Genomic DNA, 19,005 nt, shown 5'->3' with positions numbered 1-19,005 from the left:
TGTTTTTGTCTTGTGGTACGTGGGCCTCTCACTGTTGTGGCCTCTCCCGCTGCGGAGCACAGGCTCTGGACACGCCGGCTCAGCGGCCATGGCTCACGGGCCTAGCCGCTCCGCGGCATGTGGGATCTTCCCGGACCGGGGCACGAACCCGTGTCCCCTGCATCAGCAGGCAGACTCTCAACCACTGCGCCACCAGGGAAGCCCTCTTTTTGTTTTTATGTATCTTTCAGGTAGCTTTCTTCAGTCTTTGTTTCCTTATACTGTTGTTTCATTGGTTGTAGACACAGGGCAGATATTTTCTTCTACATTTTGAATGAAGTCCTTCCTTTTTTTTCCCTTAGTAGTTTCTTTTTATAGGACTCATGTGCTTTTCTTCACTCATTAATTATTTTTAAATGAAAACAGTGTTCTCCAGACTTGATTCCTTTTACTGGAATGTAATCTCAACACCGCCACCTATACCCCTGCAAAGTGCAATACTTATGTAGCTCTTCTGGATTTTGCCTCTTTTCTTTTATAGACTTTTCCAAGTTGCAAAGCACCCTCTAGTCACTAATGTCCTGGCCAGGTTATGATGATTAATTATGTGTCCAAATAGATGTAGTTCAAGAACAGCCAATTGGGAGGAAATTTTATGAGACGGTACATATTATCTGGTAGGGAACACTCTGATAGGGACAAAGTCTTATCTGAGAGCCTGTGTGTCTGAGATAGAGGTAGATTTCTGTGGAATATAATTTTTCAGCATTGCCTGTTATGTCTCATTCTGTGTTTTTAGTTGGTCAGAACTTGGGGGTCTGAGAGACGAGTAATATTTGTAGTTTCCAGGGCTGTTCTAACTTTGTAGCCCTTTTGATTTTCATAAATATGTCAACGGAAAGGTGAAGGAAGGTGAATCAAATATTAATTGTTACAAGTTTCCACGTTATTTTGTGATTTTATGTTTTTGATCTTACTATTAAGCTATATGTTATTTTTTGATTTGTGACAGTTTTGGAAAGCATGCCTTTGTATAATAAAATCTGTAAGTATTAACTTCATTCAGATTTCAAGTGTTATATGGCATAAAGTTTTATGGTTTTATTTCTTAAAACATTAATTTTCATTAATTTAAATGAAATCCTCACGTTTCCTCATAATGTAATTTGAGAAAGTAATTGTTTTATGACTGTTTAAATACTTCTTCCCTCTTGATTCAGTTAGTTAAACTTTTTGATTAGTAAATGAAACTTCTTTTCTTTGTAGTAAAGCACTCAACTGTGTGGGATATTGCATAAATCTTAGAAGACTGCAATAAAGTGGCAATGTCTCGGGAACCCACCCCACCTCTCTCTGGAGATATGTCTACTGGTCCTATAGCAGAAAGCTGGTGTTACACACAGGTACATGCTGTTAAAAATGTCTTACTTTATGTCACTTACAAATTGTGTAGCATTTTGAGAACATTGTGAAGCACTTTGGCATTGTTACTAGAAGTGTTAGAAGAGTGGGTCAAAGAATGTTTAACATGTGACAGGTCAGGAGTGTAAAAGTCATCATTGTAAAAGTGCTTTTCTGAATGTTTTAGGTTAAAGTTGTAAAATTTTCCTACATGTGGACCATTAATAACTTCAGTTTTTGTCGAGAGGAAATGGGTGAAGTGTTAAAAAGTTCAACATTCTCATCTAGCCCCAGTGACAAAATGAAATGGTAAGATGTTTGTTTGTTTTGGGTATTTGTTTTTGATATGATCATCAGCTACTTTAAAATTTTGTTGTTACTGTTTCTGAATGGATATTTGTCTAATTTTATATTAGATTTGTAATAAGTTCCTAATAGTATAGAGAATTGTAAAGAACTGTGAGGATGTTGACAGGAGTGCTGTTCTATTATTAAGATTTAACATAAAAGAAATAAGATAAACTTACTTCGTAAAATATATATATATATATATTATATATATATATTAGTGGATAATTGAAGACACTCTTCTAAATTAAAACCAGTTCTCTTAAAAAAAAAAAAAAGATTTAACAAATGATTTTAGTATTGCCTCTCTCTTGAATGTTTAAAGTATTATTTTCCTCCTTGTGAGCCTATTGTTTTATTTTAGGTGCCTGAGGGTAAATCCAAAGGGATTAGATGATGAAAGTAAAGACTACTTGTCCTTATATTTGCTTTTAGTCAGCTGTCCAAAAAGTGAAGTTCGAGCAAAATTCAAATTTTCCCTTCTGAACGCTAAAAGGGAAGAAACAAAAGCAATGGGTAAGTGATTTCCAAACTGACTTGAAGAAGTCTCTGTGTAATTATGTACTGTGACTTCCACACTTTTACTTAGAAAAACTTAGGATTTTTTTCCCTGAAACTAAAATCTGCTTAACCCAAAACATTTCATTTTGGCTGTTAATTTTAAATGCCAGAGTACAGTTACAGTTGTTTTACTAAGTCTTAGACTTCCTAAGACATGTAAAATTAGTTTTAAATCATATTAAAATTTAAATTTTTTATGCCCTAAAATGACATTCACTTTTCACTTGTAAAAACAGCTACTGTCAGGGCAAGATGCCTGGTTCAATGCCTGGCATATATAATAGGTGTTCAGGAAACATTTCTTTTTCTTCCTTGCCATTTTTGCCAGGTAATAAAATCTGAAGAACAATGTGAAAGGAGTTTGAATGTCCTGATATTTTGTCACTAGAATTTTTTTGAGCAGTGGGCTGAACACTGACTGAAAGGAAATCAGTTTTTCTTAGTCTCAGGACCTGTTAAATTCAGTTGAAGCTTCTGAATTATAGCCAGCTGAAACCATGTAGCCTGGCACTTCATAACAGAAGATCATTGTAGGAAATGTACAGTGTGCATAGTAGGAAAATATATCATGAACTGCTGCATTGAATTTGAAGTGATTTCTGGAAGTGAATAACAAAAATCAAGTACTAACCTCACTACAAAAAACCCTCCAAATGCACACTTTAATAATATATTTTGTTACTAAGGTAATACATAGTTTCCATATGTGTTTTCACATTGTCTGACATTTAAGACAGGCGAGTATCTTAGTTCAGGCTGCTATAACAAAGTAACATAGACTGGGTGGCCTATAAACAGCAGACATTTATTTCTCACAAATCTGGAGACTGGGAATCCAAGATCAGGGTGCCAGCATAGTCAGATTCTAGTCTGACTGTGTTTCACTGTCTTCACATGATGGAAAGGGCTAGGAAGCACTAATCCTTACATTCATGAGGGTATCTACCCTCATGACCTCATCTAATCCCAGTCACTGGCCTCTTAATATCATCACTTTGGGGATAGCGTTTCAACATGAAACTTTTGAGGGGATACAAATGTTCAGTCCTTAACATGGAGTATCTCAGTTAAATTTATTACTGGTTTTCTACCTTCAGCTTGTAGAACAGATAATGAATACTTCTGTAAAGGACCTTGTTTATTTCATAGTATACAGTTATTAATCAGTATGTTAGACATTTGAAACATTTACTTCAGACATTTATTAAATCTTTTACTAATCATACTAAGACCGTCTTCTGGACTTTTATGAAAATTGTTTTTAGAGGTAATGGGACTATGTCTGAAGACCTAGAAATGATAGGGGACTTTATTTAGCTTTTTTACCAGTTAATGGATTTTTCTCTAGTTAATGCAACTTAAATCAGTGGGATGGTTATCCCAGGAAAGCTTACAGGATGCCCTGGTGATATAGAGCATCCATTTTTAAAGGGAGAAACAAGAAATGAGAGGTATGTTTCTAAGTTGGTTCTGATATTAGATGATGAATAGTATGCCTATGCCAATGTATTTAAATCCTACTTCATTGTTAAAGGGCTTAGATTGTTTGAAAGATCTCTTCCTTCTCCTTGACATTTGATCTGGCTTTTCTTCTACTTAGATATCTAGGAATCTGAAAGTGAGCTCATTGATAATGGCCAGAATTTTTGGTAGGCTGTGAAATGATCTGGTTCTACCTAATGTAACTCTTTTGACATTTTACCTATGAACACACATATCTGTAGTTTTTATGATGGATGTATTGGCCCAGTCCTATTTTTGCACATTCATTTAACTGTGTTTTCATTAACAAAATGTTTCTTGGATACTTGTTTATTTAAACTTTTACTCTGTTTTCCACCAGAAAGCCAAAGAGCATATCGATTTGTACAAGGGAAAGACTGGGGTTTTAAAAAATTCATTCGAAGGGATTTTTTGCTTGATGAAGCTAATGGTCTTTTACCAGATGACAAGCTTACATTATTTTGTGAGGTGGGTACATTTTTTATTCAGGGAACTCAGTGTTTGGCTATATTTAGTGATGAAGCAAAAATATACACTAAGTAACTGGTATAATTGGTAATATTTTATATGTAAATATTTAACCATGTAAAAGCTGACTGGATTTTCTTAGAAATCAATGTAGTAGCCCAGTCTGAAAAAATTCTGTCATGTCTTTAAGCTATAAATTGTATATACAGTTATACTACCACATACTAAATACTTCTTCCTCATAGGAAGACTATGGATGTGTATAGCTTCATATCAAGATTTCTGAATATCTTCTTCATTCTGAATAATTCTAAATAGATGGTCAGTATTTTCTGTCATATTCAGATTGATGATATTAAACATTATTACTAGTTTATCAGTTTGAATCCGTACTTGAACGGTAGTGAAAGTGCCTGAAAAAAGACTGGGAAGCTTTTTGTTCATTCAAGCAGTTAGATTCATTTATTCAAATAGATGTTAGCATTATAAGCAAAAGCATCTCAAAATTTTTAAGATACACCTATGTCTGTTGACAGACTTATAAGATATATGCATGAAATGTCATCTTTTGAAACTTACCAGCATTGCCCCTTCTAATAATTTACACTTATGATTTGTCTTAATTTGAGGCTTGAACTTGGTTCTGTCATTGTTATTACGTAGCTTTATCTATATGAATTGTTGAGATGATCAGGTAACCTCAGCATTAAATATATTTCAGTAGGTTATTGTAGACAGATGAGTGTCTTGGAAGCACAATAACTTCCTTAACTGCTACTAAGGTAGCTTTACTCTTTATATAGAAAATGTGTAAAATTTCTTGGCAAGATTTACAAACTAATTATATATTATACTGTGTCAGAAGAATAATTGAAATATGGCCCCAGAGACTACATAGTGCAAATATAGTGCATCTTTTTTTCACTTAGACAAGTTAAATGAACTGTATGATGAATTTGTTATGAATACAATTATTTGGTTGATAAAGCACATACCGCAAGTGTCTTGAGCAGAGCTTATCATTAAATAATTTGATAAAAATATATACTAAAGCATTTGTTGCCAATAGATAAGATGCTCTTAGTATTCTAAATAATTGTAGGTTATGTTATTTAAGCATTCTTATTTTTTATTTAAGCATTCTTAATGTAGAATCTTTTCATAATTTTAGCAGTTATCTTAAATTTCAGCATGTTAATTTTTTGTGATCACATAATCTTAGAATTTAAAGGATCTGAAAGGTTGTGTAATCCAGTTAAGAAAAAAAACTACTGCGGCTAAAAGTCTTTTTGTGAATAAACATTTTAAGAAAATATTTCTTTTTTTAGAATTGAAATATTGTTTACTAAGTATATTTCCCTAAGTATATTTTATTGGAACCTAGACAACCAAAAAGTTCAGAATGAAGGCTGAAATTAAGATCTTTTTCTGATACAAGTTTTTGAAGTATACTTTTTATTCACATGCTAAATTATACAAGCTAGTGACCTCCTAAAAATCGAACCCACCATGACATATATTTTAAGTTGACATTGATCAAATTCAGTTTTGGATACTGTAATACATACCTTTACTGATGTAGACCTTTATACCCTGGGCACTGTATTTAACATAGGTGGGCAAAAAGTGCTTTGAACAAACATTCCGTGTGCCCTTTCCCTCTTTCTTCCGTACCTCTCACTGATGCCCTTCCTTCTACAGCATCTCCAGCACTGCTTGCAGAAGAGGAGGAAGCATTGCACTGGCCTACCTAAAGAACTGCCTCCTCCCCTCCCCTGCAAGTGGTGCTGTAGACAGGTAAGGCAGTCTGGTGCTACCCTTTGGTGCAAGACATAAATAATCTTGCAAGTTCCATACTATGAGTCAAATAGCCAGAGGTAGAAGTTTCTGGCAGTGTAAACAGTTCTGCCCCTTCTCTCCCAAAGTGATGCAGAAAACAGGAATTGAGGAATTAGTAGGAAAAATAGAAAATTGGTTAAATTGCTTTATCTTTTGGAATCCAGCAGATTTTAAATAATCTTATGGTCCAAAAACCCATGCTATTCTATGGTATACAGAAGACTATATATACAGGTAGAATATATGTAATGAATTGTTCATAAAATTAAATTAATTCATTTAGAAGGACTCTTTTTTCCCTCCTATTTTTCTGTTGCTAAGTTAACCTTTCTATTTTAAAATACTTTTGATAGTGGATGGAAGTTGGGTTTTATTCTCTAAAAATGACAAAATGGAAAACTGACAACCCGATTTCTATCATCTGCATTCTAAAAAAGGATACCTGTCTATGAAAGCCAGAAAGTCTAAGACCCAGTATTCTAGAAGATGATATGAAATTGGACTACTAAAAGTTTCTCACTTTGGAGCCAGTGTAAGGGATGGTTAGGTAGTTGATTAGAGTGGCAAAATTTGTAGTACTGTGCACCTTTGGATATTCATAGCTAGCCTTCAGAATTAGTTTAGAGAATTGGTAGTTTTAAAAATAGGAACCAGTAGTCCCAGATTTCCAGGGAAGTCACAGCTGATTAGAGCCTGCACATGTTCATCCTTAGTCTAAATTATATTCTCAGAGTTGATCCAAAAGCAAATTTGAAAAAGAGCTGTCAAATGAGTTTGAGGTTTTACGTTGTCAGTTTTGAGTATTGTGCATTTGCTGTTTTATTTTGAAAGAACAACAGTTTAACCTCAGGAAAGAATCTCAGCCTTTCTTCTGAATTTTTTACTCTAGCTTCCATTCAGTAAGAATGTTCATTACCTATATTTGAATATGTACTAGAAAAAAATGAAAATTTTACCAATTTCTTAATTATAGGTATCAAAGAAAATAATCATCAGAATTCATTGCATATCAGTTTTAATTAGATCATTAATTTCTGCTCTATAAATAGTTCCTTGAATACTCTTCAGAATATGAAATGTTAATTATGTCTTACTTAAAATTTGTGGTTGCTGTGATAATAGTATGTAGATGTGTATGCCAATAATATAAATTCTTCTGAATTGTGATTATATATACAGAGTACAAATATATCATCATCAGTATCTATGCCCGATAATAATGGCTTTATTTTTTGATCCTTTTTTCCTTCTATCACCTGATTTTTGTAAAATTTTTACATTAAATATATTGTTTTGAATTAAGATAATTAGACAATAAGTAGAATTGAAGAAATCCTTTCCTAAATTTAAATAATATGGTCACATTTTCATGACTCCACTGCATACTTTATGCAAGTAATTGAACTGTTCGGTTTAATCCAGTTTCTGCTCTCTAGAAATTTCAAGAGCAGTGCTGATATGAACAAGTAAACACTGTCTTTGTGATCCTAACTAAACCCTGAATATTAATACCAACACTTTTGATTTATGTATCGTTAAGTTATAATGTATGGTGTAACAGAGCAATAAGGTAAGGATTAGTGAAGCTTTTTTTTTCTGTTTTGTAGTTTGTAAAATTTTAGAAACAATTTGAATAATTAAAAACTTAATAGAAGAATCTTTATTCATAAACTTATTTATGTGCACAATGTCTTGGCTCCTATATTTAGAAGAACATCTCAGAAGATTGTTGTGATAAATCCCTTCAGAACCATAATTGCATTAACGTACTAGTAATTTCTTTAAAAATCCAAAGAAATACTGTCTAATACAAAGAATGCTATAAAAAGGGATGTAGGTCTAGTCTTCCTTGATACTGACTAGCAGTGGATTTAGGACACTTTAGTTACCTTCTCTGGATCTCACTGTTTCAAACTTTTTTTAAAAAATGAGGTGATTGGATTAGATGATTCCTATGATGTGTGATTCCAAAAGGTTAATAAAAGCAGACAAACAAAATGGTTAATAAAAATATCCTCAGAAAATAAAGTTTTCTTTACAAGGCGTCTATTCTTTCATATGAGATAGATGTTATTACATCTGGGTGAGTGAGGACTAATGAGATTTAATATTCTTCAAACATTTTATATTGGCCCATTATACTTCTTAGCATGTCAGTAGTTTGGTCCAATTTATCCATTTCCAATTTACAATTTCTACATAGTTTACTGTATTTGTCCTTACTTATACTTACTTTTAATTAACAAAAGCCTTATGAAATACGTTTTTAAATGAACACAGTCATCTATTGCTGCATAACAAACAACAATAAAACTTAGTAACTTGAAATAGTAGATAACTAATATAGCACTTTTTGTGAAAGATGGTTCATTTACTCTTGACACATTTGATTTACTAGTTGAGGTAGTATTTTCTTCAATTTATTAAATGTAATAAATTCCTAGTAATAGTATATTCCTTTTCCTAAAAAATTAGTGTGCCAAACTTAGTAGTGTTTTAAGACTTTATTCAGTATGTAGTCATCTGAGAGATAATTTAATCCATATATATTGGACTCCATATAAAAGCAATGTTGCAGTCATACCAAGTTTTATTTATTGATTATTTCACAGGTAAATAAAAGGTCTGCAAATCGAATTAAATTATATTTATATTGTTCTTACTGTTGATTTTTTTAAATAAAAGATTTCCATGAACATTAATAACTACATTGGTTTTGTGAGAATTCTTATACTTTAAAATTTAAATCAATATTACTAGATATTTAAATCAATTTGTTTAGAGTTGAAACATATAGGGACAACACTTAAAATACTTCCCAAATTGCATATTGTAGTCTGTAGTTTTAAAAACATTTTAAAATACTCTAAAAAGTCATAAGTGTGATGCTGTGTTTATTGAATGTATAATAAACTTTAAATGTTGATAGGTCTGTAGTGTGAGGAAATAAAAATTAAAGAAATTTATTTCTCCTCACAAAAATACCTTCTCTTTGTTTGAATTTGGAATCATATTATGACTTTTTTCTTGCTGAGAAATACTTTTTGTGATTAGTAGCCGAGCATTCCAAGGAATCATTAAGCCATTTATTTACATAAAATATCACTTTAAAATGATCTAGTTCGTTTCAATTTTTTTCTATATTATTTCTCTCCTTTAAGTTGTGTCCTTAAATTCAGTTCCCAAGTATTACCATTTTTGATCAGGAGTACATTGAATTTTCTGCATGATTTTAACGATAAGTTTAAGTTTAGACTTAGTAGCTTATTATTGATATTAATTTATAAAAGTGTTTTTTCTTGCTGTCCCTTTTTTATTAGGTGAGTGTGGTCCAAGATTCAGTAAATATATCAGGACATACTAATACAAATACTTTAAAGGTGCCTGAATGTCGACTAGCAGATGATTTAGGTAATCTCTGGGAAAACACAAGATTTACAGATTGCAGTTTTTTCGTGAGAGGACAAGAATTTAAAGCTCATAAATCTGTACTTGCAGGTACTTTCTACTTTTGGGTCATATAGTACCTTTCTTTCATAAATTTGTACACTAAATAATGATGCTTAATCTTGTTACAGCTCGATCCCCAGTTTTTAATGCAATGTTTGAACATGAAATGGAAGAAAGCAAAAAGGTAAACATGGTTTAAAGGGCTAATATTTGTACAAATGTAGAATAGTGGAAAGTATATTTTAAAAGTAAAGGTGCATTTTCTTATTATGATTTTAGAAAGAAATAGAAGGATGGGGGGAAATATGTTCTATCATAGAAAAATAGATGTAGCTTACTGTGGGTGAATATTCCACATAACAGCTATTTCAGCACCCTTCTGGTAGCAAAATAAGTGGGTAGTTGTTATCCAAAAGGATAGCTGTCCAAAAGGACTGTACTGGTCCATAACTATTTGAGAGTTCTCCAGTTAAGATGTATATTCCTTCTTTCTAGACTTTGAGTTGATTTCTAGAACAAAGACAATTCCTACATTCTTTTTACCACTATAATAAGAGGATATTTATTGGATTTAATAAAGGACATAAATTATGTCATTATTAGTATGCATGAATTGTAATCAAGATATTACCTAATTGGTTTTCTCAGATATTTCTCTTTCACCTATCATCTTGAAATGTAGTCAGATTAAAGACCAGAGGTTGATTTTTGCGGGTTGCATTACATGTGAGCCTTATTGCTCCAACTAGGCAACTCCTGAGTTTATTTATATGTCTCAGCTTTATTCTCCCTGCAGAACTAGAAGCTGCAATGAAGTAGCTTCTTTCTTTCCTTTGATTATTGGTGTGGGCAGGTAGTATGATCAGTCTTCTGATCAATGATGTCAGATGTTATTGTCATCAAAGGGTCAGAAAAGTTTGGTATTGTCTAGTGTTAACTGTTTAGCTTCATTGATCACAGGAGAGAAACCAAATACAAAGATACAGGAGTAAAAAAGCAGCTGGTCCTCTTTGGACTTGAGTGTGTCTCAAGTAAAGAGGTGAGGTGCCCGTAGATAATATTACATGCCGTTTTTGTAGGAGAGTTCTGAGGTAGTGGGCTCTGGTATGTTCTCAAATACCTGACCTTACCTTTGCTTAAAGCTTGGTCTAGAACCAGTGGTTGGTTATTGGGTCTTAGGCATTGTATTACCACCTAATTCTTTTCAACAACAAAACAGGTTAATAACCATGTTCTTCTAAGATAGAGGTCAGAAACTGAATTCAGATGTATTTAGTTTGGCCTTACAGATTTTTTTGTTTTTGTTTGAACTCTTTTTAACTGAGAAATTGGGGTTTATATTCCTACATGGTAGTGCTTGACTTGGTGTACTTCTCTTAGATCTGCCTGCTTCACTTTGCCTGCTTACTTAGCTTACTGAAGATTTACTTACCTCAATTTTAAAATACACCTTGGGGCTTTTAAGTTGCTGTCAGTTTTGTTTTGGTTCATTTGTGTATGTGTGTGTTCTTGAAATATAACTTTTGTTTGTTTGTTTTCAATACCAGAATCGAGTGGAAATAAATGATGTAGACCCTGAGGTTTTTAAAGAAATGATGAGATTCATTTACACAGGGAAAGCGCCAAATCTTGACAAAATGGCTGACAACTTGTTGGCAGCTGCAGACAAAGTAAGTAATTCGGTCTTAAAGAGCTCAAAAATGTCCTCAAGCTTGATGTATCTAGAAAACTATCATCAAATGAGAACCCCCAACAACTTGAAATATTGAACTAATTTATACTGTTTGTGGATGGCTCTTGAGAGTATTATGAAATAGCACACAGTGGGATAATATAGAAATGAAATTTTTTTAAATCAGTAAGACATAAAAATATCTTAAGCCAATTTACAGAAATGGCAGATTAACTGTAGACTCAATAGTTTTGAGTGTATCATTACCCTGTTTTATGAGAACACACACACAATAGCATATATAATCTATTGCAATTTTGAGATATTCTTAGTGTTAAGATACAGTGCATGACCTTTGTCTAAAAAAAGGAAAAAAATATTGCGTATTTTTTTCTAATTTAATCTTGTATTCACAGATTTCTTTTTTAATATAAGAGTATAGAGAAAAAAAAATGTTAATTTTATAATGTTCTTTTATAATGGTGATTTCCTGAAGGTAGGGGAACTACAAAAATTTCAGGAAATCTCAAAGCCAGTAGTTCTCAATCCTCAAAGCACTAAAGCACTTTGGGAGCTTTCTCCAAAAGTATTAATGTCCATGCCACTTCTGTCTGTGTGTGTATGTAAGTGTGTGTGTGTATGTACATATGTATATGTATATATAGTGATAATTATACTCATTTTGAAAAATGTTACCATTGGGAGAAACTGGGCCAAGTGTATATTGCTATCTCAATAAAGATTTAAATGTAAAAATGCCTTTATAATAGAGTCAAAAATTTGAAATACGTAGGCATAAATCTGACAAAATATGTTCAAGACCTGTATGCTGAAAATTATAATATACTGCTAATAGAAATTAAGGTAGACCTCAATAAATGGAGAGAAAAAACTCGTTCATGGACTAGAAATCTTAACATTGTTAAAATGTCAATTCTCCTTTGATTAGTAGAACAAACATGTCACTGTCAAAATCCTAGCATGCTTTTGCAGGGGAAAAATTGACATGCTGATTTAAAAATTTTATATGCAAGTGCAAGGACCTGGAATAGTCAGATAACTGTGAAAAAGAAGATCAAAGTGGAGGAGTCATAAAGGTTCAGTATTTAGGACAGCATAGTATTGGTGACAAGATAGACAAATAACTCATTGAAGCAGAATATAGAGTACAGAAATAGACTCAGATGTATGACTACTTAATTTTTGATAAAAGTGTAAAGATAGTTCAGTGGAGAAAGGATAGTGTTTTCAATAAATAGTGCTATAGGAGTTGGATAGCCTATGTCCAAACAGATAAACTGTGGTTGAACTTATTTGAAAAAACTTAGTATGCGAACTTCACGTCATATACAAAAAGTAACGCAAAATAGATTATAAACCTAAAAATCTTAAACTTCTAAAAGAAAACATAGGAGAAAGTCTTCACAATCTTACATTAGGCAAAGACTTCTTAGCTATGACACCAAAAACATAATACATAAAAGGAAAAATGATAAATTGGACTTCAGTGAAATTTAAAACTTCTTTTCTTCAAAAGACATAGGAAAATAAAGACTAGCCGCAGACTGGGAGAACATATTTGCAAAGCATATATCTGATGAACAACTTTGGGGGTTGTTTCTGTTTTTTGTTTTGTTTTGTTTTTTAGCAAATTGTATTTTTATTTATTTATTTTTGGCTGTGTTGGGTCTTCGTTTCTATGCGACGACTTTCTCTAGTTGCGGTGAGTGGGGACCACTCTTTATTGCGGTGCGCGGGCCTCTCACTGTCGCGGCCTCTCTTGTGCTCAACCACATTAGGGTAGTGTAAATTAAAACCACTGTGAGATACTTCTGTAACTATATTATAATAACTAAAATTACAAAGACCATACCAAGTATGGTCAAGGATATGGAAAAATTAGGACTCTCATATACTGCTAATGGGAATGTAAAATGATACAACCACTTTGAAAGACCATTTGGCAATTTTTTTAAAGTTTTACACTTACCATATTATTCAGCGAGTTTACTTATAGGTCTCTGCTCAACAGAAAAGAAAGCATATGCCCATACAGTGACTTGTATATGAATGTTTATAGCAGCTTTATTTGTAATGGCTAAAAACTGGAAACACCCAAATGTTTGTCGATAGATCAGTGGAATACTATTGAGCAATAAAAAGCATAGAACTATTGATACATAGACAACAACATGCATGAATCTCAAAATAATTACAATGCGTGGAAGCCAGACAAAAACAAATGCAAATTGTATGATTCCATTTATAGAAGACTTCAGAAAATGCAGACTGTAGCAGTAGAAAACACATCAGAGATATTGCCTGGGGTGGGGTGAGGAAGAAGGGTTACAGAGAGAGAAGGAAACTTTGGGGAGTAATGAATATATCCACTCTCTTGATTTAATGATGGTTATATGGCTGTATAAACTTATCAAAGTATATACTTTAAATATGTGCTACTTATTGTATGTCAATTTTACCTCAATAAATTGCCAAGGATGTTCTGATAACATATACTAAGTTTTTAATGGTTATGAATATGATTTGTTTAGCTTTATAATTTATTTTTCAGAATTAAGTAGTGACAACATGCAGTGTACTGACTGGTGTTTAAAATAGTAGAAAAGAGAAATCTACTCATTAAGAGTATTGAGTAATAAGGGGTTTTTAAAGAATAAAACCCTACTTTAAAAATAGCCTGTATCTTGCACTTATGCAAATAGAAATTTCTTAAGAAAAATTAGTCTTTCTCTTGAATGCATTAATGCATACTTTCTTTATATTTAAAGTAATTTAAAGACTTTTAAAGTACCCTCAGTTCAATGTGTAATGGGCTTAAACTTCATTTTCTAAGTTACAAATATCGTGTATTTAAAAACTTGCTAGTTTGAGTAAATGTTTAATGTTATGTTTTCCTTTTGGATAGTATGCACTGGAACGGCTGAAGGTCATGTGTGAAGAAGCTTTGTGTAGTAACCTCTCAGTAGAAAATGTTGCTGATACCCTTGTCCTTGCAGATTTGCACAGTGCGGAACAGTTGAAAGCACAAGCCATAGACTTTATTAATAGGTAAGCTATGCTTGTATTTCAGTGGACATGACACCTTCAACAATTCTTCACCGGTCTTTTTCTTAAGTGTTTTTAAATCTTCAATGCAGGTGCAGTGTACTTCGACAGCTTGGGTGTAAAGATGGGAAAAACTGGAACAGCAAGTAAGATGACATCAGTTTCTGACTTAAAGTTGATCTGCATACATGAAATTAAGTGTTTGCATAGCCTTTTGTTCATCTACAATAAGTATGAATCCAGATATTAGTTATATGAAGCAAACTGCCAGTTTAAAAAATAATAATTTGACTACTTAGTGGATTCTTGAGGCTATGCTCTGTTGTAGATCAGCTTCTAATGTGAATTGGGATGGACGCTCTAATGTCTTAAGCATGTATGTTCATGTAGTGTATAGCTGAGTCCAGGTATTTCAGTGGCTGGAGATCCTGCCCTTGCCCCTTCAGAAAGTATTTCTATAAATGTGGGAAATATTTATTTTATCCTATGAGGAAATGTACCCTCCATATTTGCCTAGAAACTCTTGACATTTGAACGCTAACCCACTGCTTCTTAAGGTAGCCAGATAACTTGCATCACATGCTATATTAGGCTAACTGCCTGCCATTCCAGAAATAGTAGCAATTTGATCTTTCCTTTCCCTGGTAGATTATAATGAGCAGGGTAGTTGAAACATCTTTCTAAGCCTGGATCTTCGGAATATGACGTAACTATTAGAATTTATTATTCCCTTCTTTTTTCTTCTTCACTCATTTTATTTATTTATTTATGGCTGAGTTGGGTCTTTGTTGCTGTTGCTGTGCACGGGCTTTCTCAAGTTGCGGCGAGCGGGGGCTACTCTTCGTTGCGATGCGTGGGCTTCTCATTGCGGTGGCCTCTCTTGTTGAGGAGTACGGGCTCTAGGTGCGCAGGCTTCAGTAGTTGTGGCTCGTGGTCTCTAGAGCGCAGGCTCAGTAGTTGTGGCGCACAGGCTTAGTTGCTCCACGGCATGTGGGATCTTCCCGGACAAGGGCTCAAACCCGTGTCTCCTGCATTGGCAGGCAGATTCTTAACCACTACGCCACCAGGGAAGCCCTTCACTCATTTTTAGAGTGAAATTTTTACTCTTTGCGATTATTCAGTATCAGGAGTCAGGAGGTTGAAGATTTGCATCTGCTTTTGATTAGTTTTTGCCTGTAAACCCTTAAACTCCATTTTTGCAATTTATCAAAAGTTGATACAAGAAAGTAAAAAAAGGCAGCGTTAGAGACAAGAAAATGAATGTTTGATTTATGGCCCCTTGCTTTCATCTGTTTTGATAGATTTGAAGTTGGTTAACTGAATTCTTAACAGTTTGTGAATTCTGTTTTATGAAAGTAAAAATTAGTGGCTATTTTTAAGATATTGATTATTCTATATATTGGTCAGTGTGTGATAATACATTTTCAGGGTATGTGATCCTAGAAAAAAATCAAATGACTGTTTTGTGATTCTTTGTACTTTGCCACTTTCAAGCTCTAGTTTTATTCTGTTAAGAAAATATTTTGCCTTGTATAGCTTTTTCAATGTCAAAAAATATAAGCTTATTTTATATCCCGTGTAGAAGCTGTATTGTACGTAGAGACCTTCAATAGCTATTTGTTGAATTAAATAAATGAAAATGTCGGGTAAATTAAGAAGTATCTGTGTGATTCTAAACAAGTTGAAATTATAAACATGACGACACACTGGTAATTGGATGTTAGGCAAATTTTTTTAAAAATTGTTATTAGCTGCTATTTAGTGAAGCAAACATTTGTGTAGCATCTATCGTGTCTCAAGCATCATGCTGGGGTCCTGCATATAAAAACAAATGGAGAAAAATCCTGTCCTTGAGAAATTGATCTAATGATAGGAACACATCCATGAATATATCATTTTATTATAATATGGTAAGTAATGTGATAAAGAAGGTTATGTGCAGGACACTTGACTAAGGCTGGAGGTTTAGGGATGAAGATGACTGAGGCTTGTCTTAAAACAGGAATAGGAATTAGCAAACTAGGAAGGAAATAACAAGTATTGCAGACAGCATAGCTTGAATCAAAGTATAAACACATGAAGCAATAGTTGATCAATCGTTTGATAGATATTTATGTTTATTATCCAGTGAATTCCCAGGGCACTGTGCTTGCTTAGTACAAAGAATGTAATGGCGAACATGACAGGTGTTTTCCCTGCCTTCATGGAGTTCATGTTTTAGCAGGAGATGTATAAGAATTAAACAAGTAGTTGAAGTTAAGTGTAATAATAGGTAATGTAGAGCATACCCATCTGAGCATATAGCAAAGGGACCGAACCTAATCTAGGGGTCAGAGAAAGCCCTTTTGAAGAATTGTTGTATAAATAAAGACCTGATGAAGAAGAGCGAAGAGGTGGGAAAGTATATCCCGAAAAATATATTCAGGTGTGCAAAGTTTCGGTGATAAGAAAGAACAGTTTGGAGGGTGGGGCATGAGAAGCTGGAGGAAGAAAGCAAAGATCAGATCACGGAAGGCCTTTTAGACATTATTCGAACAGGGATGGGCATATAGTAAAGGGTTTTAACCTAGAGTAGGATGTGATCAGGTGTGTGTTTGTAGCAATGTCTCCACATGCATGGTTGTGGGGAGGTTGAGTTGGTGGTGGTAGTGAGGAGCAAGGTTATACATAGGTAGACCAGTTGGAAAGTTATTGGAGTGTTTCAGGCAAAAGATGAGGGCAAAATTAGACTTGACTGGCGACAGTGCGGCCAGAGGGAAATAAAAGGATATAATATTTTGAATGGACAATCTATAATACTTGGATATTATTTGGATGGAGGGTAGTTACAAAGGAGAGAAGACAGGAGACAAGGAAGGATAACTAGGTTTTTTGTTTGGGTAATTGTATTTACTCAGAGCATGTTGTACATCAGGTATAATAAACAGTTCAGTATTATTATACAAAGTGCCAGAGCATGGAAGTGGGAGGTAGAAAGCTAGGGGGAAGAACTAGGAAACTTTATTTCTCTTTCTAAAGAACTTGTGTACTGGCACCGGAGAAGAGTAGAAGAGGATGTGTTCATGTTAGTGTTCATGTTACTAAGGCAGCATGGAAGCTGGTTTGAGAGGAGCAAGATAGGAGAGTAGAAGACAAATTAGGAGACTCCCGTAATAATTCAAATGTGAGATGATGTGGGCCTTAACTAGGGATTCAGGATACCTTTGGGAATTAAAATAGGGCTTTGATGACTGATTGGAAAGGATGGCATCTAGGGTGACTTCCAGGTTTCTGACTTGAATCACTGGGTGATGGTGGAAGCACTAGCTGATTGGAAATGAGAGAGAAAGAATTTGGGCCTTGGGAGAAACGTGTTGAGTTCCCTTCCAACAGTCCCAAATTTATGGGTCTCCAGGCACATCCAAGTAAAGAGAACAAGTGGTTGGGAACAACCTTTGTGGGGAGGCCTAGGACTTAGCAAATCATTATTTATCATCACTGAATATGATAGTTAAAATTGTGAATAGTGGATGAGATAAGATAAGTAAAGAATGTTAAGGGAGAAGAGTCGAGGGCAAAACTTGGAACTCTAGAGAAAACCTGCATGTAAGAGCCAGGGAAAAGAGCTCTTGGAAGAGCAGGTATAGAAATGGTAACAGTGGGAGTAGAACTATGCAGGCAAGTGTCACACACTTCCAAGAGTAGAATTTCCAGAAAAATTGAATAGTTTCATTTACAAAAGAAAATACCAGGAAGGTAAAGATGATATTTTAATGAATTCAAATGGTTTGAATACATAGAGAGGCAAACAAAATGTTCCAAAACATTTTGAAATCTGTAAATTAAAAAAAAAAATTGACAGTGCAACAGTGCATTTTGAAAAGTACTCTTTAGTAAACATCTCTTAATTTTATTTTTCAGCCAAGCAGCAGACATAATGGAAACATCTGGGTGGAAGTCCATGATTCAGTCTCACCCACATTTGGTAGCAGAAGCCTTCCGAGCACTAGCATCTGCACAGTGTCCACAGTTTGGTATTCCACGAAAACGGCTAAAACAGTCTTGAAATCTTCCATGAACTGTAGAAAAATGGAACTGACTTTTACTCCTCCAGGTCCAGAAGGATTCTAATACACAAACCATAAGCAAGAGTTGTTTCTGTTGTCTTGTCCACAGAACAGAAGCTGAGAAAGCATATTGCTTGAATTTCAGGTGGATAATTTATGGTTTATTCTTCAGCTTTAAATTAGACTGATTATACTCTAATTCACTTCAAGGCCTTAAATTATCTTCAGTGACTTCTCTTGTTCATATATATACTTTAATTTTTTTATTGTGCCTTGTCATTGTGACCAAGGCTATGCAGGATTGCACTAGCTCCATAATGCAGTAATATTGATAACTGAAGATAATAAGTTTCAAAAGGATCTTCCATTAGTTTGAGAAAGGCAAATGAATATTACAGGGTTTGTCCTATGCTATCTCAAAGTTTAAAACTAGGTTTTCCTTAAAAAAGCACTTGTATTGGAGATTACTGGTAACGTCTCCAGTCTAAGTTCTATAAATACAGGAGAACCTGCTTACCTTCAAGGTAAGTTATGGCAATACACTGCTTCAATTCTAATTTATTTTTCATTTCAGGGGGCAAATATGCAATGAGTTGGCCCAAATTTTTAGTGAACTTTGTAGAGTTTGTATGTTATCTGTCCAACAAACTAAGAGAAGCATAACAAACCTTT

General features: G+C 33.9%; 1 protein-coding gene across 2 annotated transcripts; it reads left to right on the top strand.

Annotated features, from left to right (window-relative positions):
* Positions 1 to 1,304: 1,304 nt before the first annotated feature.
* SPOPL (speckle type BTB/POZ protein like) lies at positions 1,305 to 18,854 on the top strand. Of its 2 annotated transcripts, XM_007453722.1 has the most exons (10): positions 1,305 to 1,382; positions 1,568 to 1,689; positions 2,093 to 2,244; positions 4,133 to 4,260; positions 9,420 to 9,597; positions 9,678 to 9,733; positions 11,097 to 11,219; positions 14,148 to 14,290; positions 14,380 to 14,433; positions 18,188 to 18,854. In XM_007453722.1, the coding sequence occupies exons 1-10, from the start codon at positions 1,305 to 1,307 to the stop codon at positions 18,330 to 18,332; spliced, it is 1,179 nt and encodes a 392-aa protein (XP_007453784.1). In that variant the 3' UTR covers positions 18,333 to 18,854. The 2 variants fall into 2 exon arrangements, with proteins under 2 accessions (XP_007453784.1, XP_007453785.1); XM_007453723.1 differs by lacking the exon at positions 14,380 to 14,433 and having other exon boundaries at positions 18,188 to 18,332.
* The last annotated feature ends 151 nt before the right edge of the window (positions 18,855 to 19,005 follow it).

The sequence above is a fragment of the Lipotes vexillifer genome, unplaced genomic scaffold (assembly GCF_000442215.2).
Source record: "Lipotes vexillifer unplaced genomic scaffold, Lipotes_vexillifer_v1.1 scaffold606, whole genome shotgun sequence".
In the NCBI taxonomy this organism is placed as follows: Eukaryota; Metazoa; Chordata; class Mammalia; order Artiodactyla; family Lipotidae; genus Lipotes; species Lipotes vexillifer.
The sequence above is the reverse complement of the archived record's forward strand: the minus strand, read 5'-3'. Positions and strand labels throughout refer to the sequence as shown.

Bases quoted from the DNA above. Each gene is read 5' to 3' on its own strand.
- SPOPL (XM_007453722.1), top strand. From the start codon at position 1,305: ATGTCTCGGGAACCCACCCCACCTCTCTCTGGAGATATGTCTACTGGT. The intron at 1,690-2,092 runs GTAAGATGTTTG...GTTTTATTTTAG, and splicing joins CCCAGTGACAAAATGAAATG to GTGCCTGAGGGTAAATCCAA. The intron at 14,291-14,379 runs GTAAGCTATGCT...TCTTCAATGCAG, and splicing joins GCCATAGACTTTATTAATAG to GTGCAGTGTACTTCGACAGC.